A 9,566-nucleotide genomic window follows, 5' to 3' on the forward strand; every position below is an offset into this window, starting at 1 on the left:
AGCTGTGGACATCTTTATTTTATTTTGCAAACGTCAATGGATAGAGTGCAGAAACCACATGTGGCGCTGTTGCCATTTCCTGCATTGGGTCACTACATTCCTCTGTTGGAGCTGTCAAGGCTTGTTGCGTCCCAACATCTGACAGTCAGCTATGTCACCACGCCGGCAAACGTACCCCGTCTGCAAGACTTCGTTGACGAAGCTGTAAACTGCGGTATCGATCTTCGCCTGCTAGTCCTTCCTACGCCACACGTGGAAGGCCTGCCAGAGGGGTTAGAAAGCACCGACGATTGTCCCCCGGAGTCACACGGCAGCATATTTGCGCTGGCCAACAAGCTCCAACAATCCTTCGATGCTTGGATGGAACTGCAGTTTCAACAGCAGGGAGTGGCGGCGCCGCCAGTCTGTGTTGTGTTCGATTCGTTCATGGGGTGGGCGCGACAGAGCGCCGAAAAGTTTTCGATTTCTTGCGTGGAGTTTAATCCCTTTGGAGCGTTTGGAAACAGCGGAACGAATTCAACCGCACGTTCTGTCATGCAGAGGGTGTTGGAGAAAGAAGGGGAGGACTGTGTTGTGTTGAGCTTGGATCTTCCTAAACCCCTCAGATTTAAAAGGAATGAGATAGACCAAGATTACTGGAATGTAGATGAGATGAATCCGATCGCGAAGTTTATTTTGCCCATGTTACAGATCGTGGGTAAAGGCGGGTCGGGATTGATACTGAATACTTTCGAGGAGCTTGAGACCACGTATCTGCAGCATCTAAGAAAGCTGACTGGCAAACCAGTGTGGGCTGTAGGGCCCCTGCTTCTGACGAGTTATTTCGGCGGAGCGTGTAATAAGGTTAGCACGCGCGGGAAAATGGCGGACATCGCGGCAGACGAGCTTGTGCAGTGGCTGGACTCTCAGAGCGCCGGATCGGTTGTGTACGTTTCGTTTGGGAGCGTGGTCAAGCTTTGTAAAGAACAAACAAAGGCCTTGGCGAGAGCGCTGGAAGGCAGCCAGCAGCCCTTCATTTGGGCTATCAGAGTTAGGGAATCCGGGAGCTCAGGAAATGCAGAGTATCTTCCAGAGGGTTTTCTGGAGCGAACAAAGGGCCGAGGGGTGGTCATATGGGGCTGGGCACCGCAGCTCTTGATTCTTTCGCATCCTTCCGTAGGCGCCTTCATGAGCCACTGCGGGTGGAACTCTGTGCTTGAGAGCTTAAGCCTTGGAGTACCCATAGCCGGATGGCCTATGTTTGGGGATCAGTTTTTCAGTATGAGAGTTCTGGCGGAAATGGGTGCGGGGATTCAGTTGTGTGAACATCTCGGTGGGGTTCCAGACGAAGAAAAGGTCGGGGTTGTTTTAAGGCAGGTGCTTAGTGGCGACAAGGGTAAAGAGATGCGAACGGCTGCACAGAAGGCGAAGGAGATGGCCAGAAAAGCTGTTGGAGATGGAGGATCTTCGAAAGTACATGTCCAGGGCTTCGTAAGTGAAATGCGGAGGCTGCTGAAGATGAGACAAGAACAATCAAGTTTGCCATAAGTTGTGTACACAGACTGGTTCTGTGAGCTCAGTTTAAGATTATGTTTTCTGTGAGCTCAGTTTAAGATTATGTTTTCTGATTTGGTAGTAAGAGGGAGTGAGGTAGTATAATATGGTGTTATCTATTGTGGTTTTTATTTTGTAGTAGTATTGGGAGATTTAGATTAAGTATGTTTATGAGATAAGGGTGGATGGGTTTGGTTTGTGTTACCATCTTTTGATTGTCATTTAGAATCTAAGATGAAATAAAAATTTATTTTGGAAAATATTATGTTGTCTTTAAAATACATTTGGTTAACATTTGGTTTTTCTGCTACTCCTCCACAAATTAAGACAAAACTCCAGTTTGAGGAGGATGGAAAAGAAGACAAAGTATGGGAACAAGTGCCTATCAAGAAGAAGAAGAAGAAGAAGAAGGAGAAGGAGAAGGAGAAGGAAGAAAGCCATTAACTCCTTTTGCCCCTTGGCTCACTTCTTGAATAGTGACTCTGATGGTACCTCGGGGGGAATTGCTACCCCATGGAACCCTAATCTGTTTGAAGGAACTTTGGTTTCTTCTGAAATAAATTCACTTATTATTAAAATGAGAAACATTAAGTCAAATCTACAATGGCTTCTGGTTAATGTTTATGCCCCAATTATCCGTAATATCATAGCCAACTTATGAAGATCCATAAATTTATAGATTGAAAGTAGAGTTGATGAGTTATGGGTGATTGCTGGAGACTTCAACTCTCCCCTCTTCCCCTCGGAGAAAGCTGGTGGTAATGAAGACTTTTTAGATAATACAAATAAAAAGGTTGAGTTCATCTCTTCCTCTAGGCTCTTGGACATTCCTCTTACTAGGTCAAAATTTACCTGGATCAACAGAAGGAAAGGGGTCCGTTTGATTCAGGTGAGACTAGACCGGGTGCTGATTTCCTCTAATTGGAACTATCTTGATTTTTTTTATCTCTGGTCTTCTCCTCACTCGGGATTAACCATAATTCCATTCTCCTAAGATTAGATGAGCCCGGGATTAGAAAGCCTTACCCTTTCAGATATGAGTTGATATGGGCTCAACATGCAGATTTTAGAAGGCTTGTTGAAGAATGGTGGAATAGTCTTGTGGTGGGTACCCCAATGTTTAAAATTACCCAAAAACTCAAGATCCTCAAAGATAAAGTTAAGGGTTGGAATAGGTATTCCTTTGGTAATATCCATGATAAAAATAAGCTCATAATCAATAATGTACAAGTTATCCAATCAAGAATGGAAGAAGAAAAAACTATGGAGGAAGACTCCAATGAGGAAATTGATCTGAGAAATTAGTGGCTTGCTCTCAATAGAAAAGAAGAACTGTTCTGGAAACAAAAATCGAGGCTTCAGTGGCTAAAAGAAGGGGATAAGAAAACAAAGTTTTTCCATTTGTCCACTCTAAAACATAGAAGTCGAAATAAAATAATATATATTCTAAGAGAAAATAATACTAAGGTGGATGATGAATAGGATATTGCTTCCCTCTTTATTGATTCTTTTAAACTAAGTCAACTCTCGACTCAGAGTATCAGTAATAATATGAACAATATGATGGATGTTATCCCTAAATTTATTGAAGAACCGAATCTCTTGGACCTCAATAAAAGAATAACCATACAGGGGGTGAAGGCGGCTCTCTTCTCTTCCTCTCCTAATAAGGCCCCAGGCCTAGATGGATTTCCCCCTACTTTCTTTCAAGACTTCTAGGATATAGTTGGGAGTCACTTATTCAATGCCATCAGAGACTTCTTCAGAATAGGTAACCTCCTTAAACAACTAAATTCCACCTTTGTTGCTCTTATTTCGAAGAATGAAAATGTTATTTCCACTAAGGATTTTAGGCCTATTAGTTTATGTAATATGGTTTACAAAATCATTTCGAAAACTATGGTTAATAGGTTAAAACCTATGCTTGATAAATGATATCCGAACATCAAAAAGGTTTTGTGGAAGGAAGACACATTTTAGATGTGATAATTGTGGCTCATAAGCTTGTTCACTGCATGGATAGTAGTAAGAAACCTTCGATGGCTTTAAAACTGGATATTTCTAAGGCCTATGACAAAGTGTTCTGGGAATTTCTATTTGAAGATCTAAAGAGATTTGGGTTGAAGGGAAAATTATTACACTTGATCAAGCAATGTGTTTGCACCCATAAGTTCTCAATCCTCATTAATGGGTGTCCCAAGGGCTACTTTTCTTGTGGTAAAGGGCTTCGCTAGGGTGACCCCCTCTCCCCCTATCTCTTCATTATTGTTGCTAAAGTGTTAGGAAGAAATATTGAAAAACTTATATGTGAGGGTGTTCTAAAAGGTTTCAAAGTTGCTTCTTCTCTAAACCCTACCACCCATGAGCGGTTTGTTGATGATACCATCATCTTTGGTGAAGCTTATATTTCAAAGGAAAAGCAATGGAAAAAGACCCTGGACAGATATGTTAACATCTTAGGACAACATATTAACTTTGTTAAGAGTAAACTATATTTTCTAAATGTCAAACCTACCCTCCAACTCAAAATCTCCTCCATTCTTGGTTGTCAAATTTCCACCCTCTCATACTCTTATCTTGGGTTGCCCCTTGTTTCCAAAGGTCCTAATCTAAATTTTTGGAATAGTTTGCTCGAAAGATTTCAAAAGAAGTTAGCTAGCTGGGAAGGAAAACTTCTTAGCTTCTTAGGAAATATACAATTGGTTAAATATTGCCTTCAAAATATTGTCCGTTTATTACCTATCTCTATTTAAGATACTTGGGGTGGTTGCTGAAAAATTAAAAAGATCCAAAGGAGGTTCCTATGGTCTGGTATGGAAGGAAAAAGTAGACTCTCCTTGGTCTCTTGAGATATAGTCTATAAACCTTGGAATTGTGGAGGACTGGGCATAAGAAAGATTAAATCTTTTCATAATGCTCTTGTTTCTAAAATCGGTTGGCAATTCGCTGAGGAACAAAAAGACTGGACTAAAATTATGAAAGCCAAATACCTACATAGTAACCAGAAGGAGCTTTTTATATTGTAATAATGTTTCATCTTTCCACCTTACGACATCGTAATGCCATCTTGACCCCTTAGGACATCATATTCTCCTAAAGGGTCATGTGGTGTTATATGGGGTCCTAAGGGAGAGAGAGAGAGAGACCCCTTTGGACACCACATGACCCCTTAGAGAACCACATTAGGAATATATGGTATCGTTAGGGGTCATATTGTGTCCTATGACCCCTTAGGACACCATATGGTGTAATTATGGGTCATATGATGTCTTTAGGGGTCATATGGTATCTTGTGACCCCTTAGGACACCGCATGACCCCTTAGGTGTCATTAGGGGTCATGTTGTGTCCTATGACCCCTTAGGACACCATATGATCCCTTACGACACAATAAGGTGTCGTTATGGGATGTATGTTGGGTGAACTCACAATACTGGTTCCCACTTTTTGACCAACTTTGACACTTAGATGAACATTTTGCAAAAAACCTTCACTTTTCGACACCTATAACTTTTAAATCATTAAGAATTTGAAGATGATGTAAAGTAGTGATTTGTAACATCCTTTTTGTAGATTCTAAATATATTTTTTTCAAATTTTTTTGAATAAAATTTTATTGATTTTTCAATCTCCCTCAAAAGTAGTTTTTTACAGGAAACAACATTTTTTAAGAGTGATGTGCATCCCGAAATGTATAAATTTTTTTCTATAAATGATAAAAACTTATCTCTTTTAAATTTTGGTTTGTAACATCAATACCCAAGGCATGCAGTTGGTTTGATAGTGATATGTTGAATATTTTTTATTTAATTAAGTTTTGAAGTCTGACTAATTATAATTTAGATATAGGTGTACGTTTGAACACATAACTTGCTCTATATATATCAAAATTAAGTTTTATTTTTTTTGTTAGAAAGAAGACATCAATACCTAGGGCATGGATATTTTTCAGAATTTTTTTGAATTAGTTTGCTATTTTTCCCAATGCATTGAACAAAGAAGTTCATGTTCGGTGAAAAACCTACATTCATAAAAAATAAAATAAAAATATATTAATAAACTTAAATATATTAAAAATTATACTATTTGGAAAGCTTATAATAAGGACTAAATCCTCAAGAAAACAAAACTTCTAAATGAATTCATTTGATCCCTCAAAAGCTAATGTAAAATTGGTTTTTTATCAGCATTTGATAGATGCAAAGGAGACTCCATTGCAAGTATGATTTAGAAGTAAAGAGGTTCTATCCAAGAAATTTTGATCTAAGAGCCTTTGATCTAACTATCTTCAATAAACTACTTCAAATGGGACCTCTTAAAGCTTAAATAATTATATTTTCCAAAAAATGTATGATTTCAGCAAAAATCAGGATGTACCAAAAAGTGGGAACCATCTTTGTGAGTTCACCCTGTTGTCCTTAGGGGTCATATGGTATCCCGTGACCCCTTAGGACACCATATGACCCCTTAGGTGTTTTTATGGGCCATATTATGTTCTAAGGGGTCATATTATGTCATATGAACCCTTAGGACACCATATAACTGCTTGTGTGTCGTAGAGGTTATATTGTGTCCTAAGGGGTCATACAGTGTACTATGACCCCTTAGAACACCATATGACCCCTTATTATTGTTATGGGTCATAATGTGTCCTTAGGGGTCATATTGTATCCTATGACCCCTTAAGACACCATATGGTATCATTATGGGTTGTATGGTGTACACCATATGACACCTTAGGTGTTGAATTTTGTAAGCAGTATTAGCACTTCTTTTTATATTATAATAATGGTTCATCTTGCCACCTTCAGACATCATATGACCCCTTATGAAATCATATGCTCCTAAAGGGTCATGTGGTGTCCTAAGGGAGAGAGAGAGAGAGAGAGAGAGAGAGACAGAGAGAGAGAGAGAGAGAGAGAGAGAGGAGGAAGGGAGTGAGGGAGGGAGGAAGAGAGAGGGGAATAAAAAAGGGAGGGAGGGAGATAGGGGGAGAGGAAGAGATGTCTCATGATGTCGTTAAGGGTTACATGGGGCCCTATTTGATCCACATATATGTTACAACACCATATGACCCCTTAAGACACCATATGACCCCTTAAGATATCATACATGGTTTGAAGGGGTCATATGGCATCATTGGGGGTCATGTAGGGTCATAATGGGGCTTCACATGTGTTAGAACATCATATGGTCTTAAGGGGTCATATGTGTGCTAAGGGACCTTACATATTGTCATTAGGTGTTATGTGTGGTCCTGAGAGAGAGAGAGAGAGAGAGAGAGAGTACAATAAGATATCAAAAGATAATAAATATCAATATACATGTACATGTTCACACACACACACACACACACACACACACACACACACACACACACATATATTATAAACATGCACATATGTTTACATACGTCATACACATTATATACATATACATACATATGTGTGTGTGTATATATATACATATATGCATACAATATCTACATAAATACATATTATACATATACATATATGTATGCACAAACACATTTTAAACATACACGTTAATTTCTTTATGTTAGATTATCACAGGAGGAACTGCGTACGCAGTATTTTATCCTTACATCCGCGTATGCGGTGCTTATTCAGAAGAAACCTCGTATGCAATTCTTATTCAGAAGGAAACTTGTATGTGGTTCTTATTAAAAAGAAAGCATGTACGCGTTCTTGTCTATTTAGGCTTGTGAATAGGCTTAGATGACAAAGTTAGGGTTTGTAAGTTTGATTTCCCTCCATTTCCCTCCTTTTTGACATGGTTTTCTTTATGAACTTGGTTTTTCTTAACTTTGCCATCATCATGTTTACACTTCATCAAGTGGGTATTTCTAAAATTTCCACCATATTTTCACCCATCTTCTGAGCTTTCTAACCATATATTTTATAACAAATTTGAACACCAATAACATATTATTATTGAATTTCTTTTACTAGTGTCTCCATAGTTCTCAGAGACATATGTGTACCATTTTTATAATAACTTTTGATCTACTTATCCAAATTTTAAAAACTTTATATATTATTGTAGTTCACTTGATTCTTTACATTTTATTTTTTTTAAATTGCTTTTTTGATTATTTTGGTGCAAGTTATGCTTCGTGCATAAATAGGTACCTGATTTTTAGGATGTGCTTGACTGGAAAAATCATTTACCCAACAAAAAAATACACAATTTCTAGTGCTCAATTTTCACTATCTTTCTGCTAAAACATTTGTCAAAATACTAAATCTAACTATGACACTATGTTATGTTTTTTAGAAAAAATCAGGGTCTATTTTTCGTGCACGAAGGATTTGACCCCCTTAATATTATCCATTTTTATAACAAATTAGTAGTTTAGAAACTAGATTCAAAGTACTACAAACTTTGTTCTTTGAGTATATACATATCGTGAGTGGATGACTCTCAACTTTCTCCTCCAAGTTTAGGTTTCCCTGATTTTAGAAAGAAAAAAAAGTGTCCACTTATACCCCCTTTTTGCACACCATCTTGGTGCACTTACCCACCAATCATATCATGTCACATCAACACACCAATAAAGATGACTTAGTGCACAACTATGGTCTTTTTTCTTTTCGAGGCAATTTTGGATGTACATTAACAAAATAGGCATGTGATGCGACATCATATTTGACCATGTGGACTTAAAACTGATTTATTAAGTAGGGGACTTGACAAGTAAGCAATTATACAAAATTCAAAAAAATATTAAAATACTTAGGATAGATTTTGGGAGGTACAAACATAGCCCTCACCACCATTGGGCCCTCTCCGTTAGTCTTTATCTTGCAAGTATTATTTATTTTTGTGCATATTATTTTATTTTATTTGTTTGTCACATATGGACATTATAAATTTGAAATTCAAACAAAGAAATATTTTTTTTTTAATATTGAGTTCTAAAATAATTTTATTGTTGAAGGAGTTCAATAGATTATCTTCTTGTATTTATGGAGAGTCCGATGTAAAGCAGTTTTTAAAAACCATAATGATCTCAAAGAATTTGTAATTCTAAAACTTTACTCTGGCATATTTTATTGGCATACTTATCTCTTTTCTCAATTGTAAGTGGTTTCTAGGAAGAACTTAAAGATGAAAATTCAAATTGACAATATCAAATGTCAATTTGATCAACTACTCAAAAATAAGAAGATCTACGTTGCTCAAGGTCTTAGATCTCTTCTCCAAAATGATTGGTGTTCCTCCTTTATGTTGAGTTAATCTTGTCTTCTTGAGACTATTGTTTATCTACTACAACTCTATGTGTATGCGGGAAAAGTGGGCTGATAAAACTAAATATGTGAATATATTGTTAGAAACTAGTCCACACACACACACAGGACTTCTTGGTGCAAGCTATGGAGTAATAACGTATTACTCAGCTTCCCAAGGTGGGTCCCATGGTTCTCTATCTCACAATGTCCCTCAAACCAATGTTTTTGCTCTCAGGTCACTGAGCAAAATGGTTTAGGGATGGCAAATGCGAGAATGAGGGATGCTTTGATTGATTTTAGAATGAGATGTATTCGAAGCTATGCCGGATTCTAGAAATGCAATAAACTAGATGATAAGATGACAAGGTTAGTATGAATACTATTCTAACATGATATATTTAGTCTATGATTGAGCTAAAATGATAAAGAAAATACTCTAAACATGCATATTTAGTCTAATTCCTGTTAAAAGAGAAGCTAAATGATGATCATAAAATGATATGAAAGCTTGAAAGAATTTGAGCATAAGTGTAATGCTTCAAATTTGAAGGATTCTATATATGAAATGGAGGAATGAGAGCTCTATTTATAGCAAAAATAGGGCAATGGATGGCCAGGATTGAATGGTTTAATCAAGGGTTGAGTTTGAAAGTTGGGGATCCATGTGCATGATTTGCACCAATGAAATGATGACAAGTGTCAACATAAGACTGGTTTGAGAGAAGGGGTTGAAGGCATTCAATACCTGAGAAGACCTCATGGTTATCTAGAGGCTAAGGGT

General features: G+C 37.5%; 1 protein-coding gene across 1 annotated transcript; it reads left to right on the plus strand.

Annotated features, from left to right (window-relative positions):
* Positions 1–36: 36 nt before the first annotated feature.
* Positions 37–1,527, plus strand: LOC131053792 (scopoletin glucosyltransferase). The gene has a single exon (XM_057988435.2). It carries the CDS (start codon positions 37–39, stop codon positions 1,525–1,527), a length of 1,491 nt encoding a protein of 496 aa, XP_057844418.2.
* The last annotated feature ends 8,039 nt before the right edge of the window (positions 1,528–9,566 follow it).

The sequence above is a fragment of the Cryptomeria japonica genome, chromosome 1 (genome assembly GCF_030272615.1).
Source record: "Cryptomeria japonica chromosome 1, Sugi_1.0, whole genome shotgun sequence".
Taxonomy (NCBI): domain Eukaryota; kingdom Viridiplantae; phylum Streptophyta; class Pinopsida; order Cupressales; family Cupressaceae; genus Cryptomeria; species Cryptomeria japonica.

What these genes read in the sequence shown, in the direction of transcription:
- LOC131053792 (XM_057988435.2), top strand. Translation starts at nt 37, where the DNA reads ATGGATAGAGTGCAGAAACCACATGTGGCGCTGTTGCCATTTCCTGCA.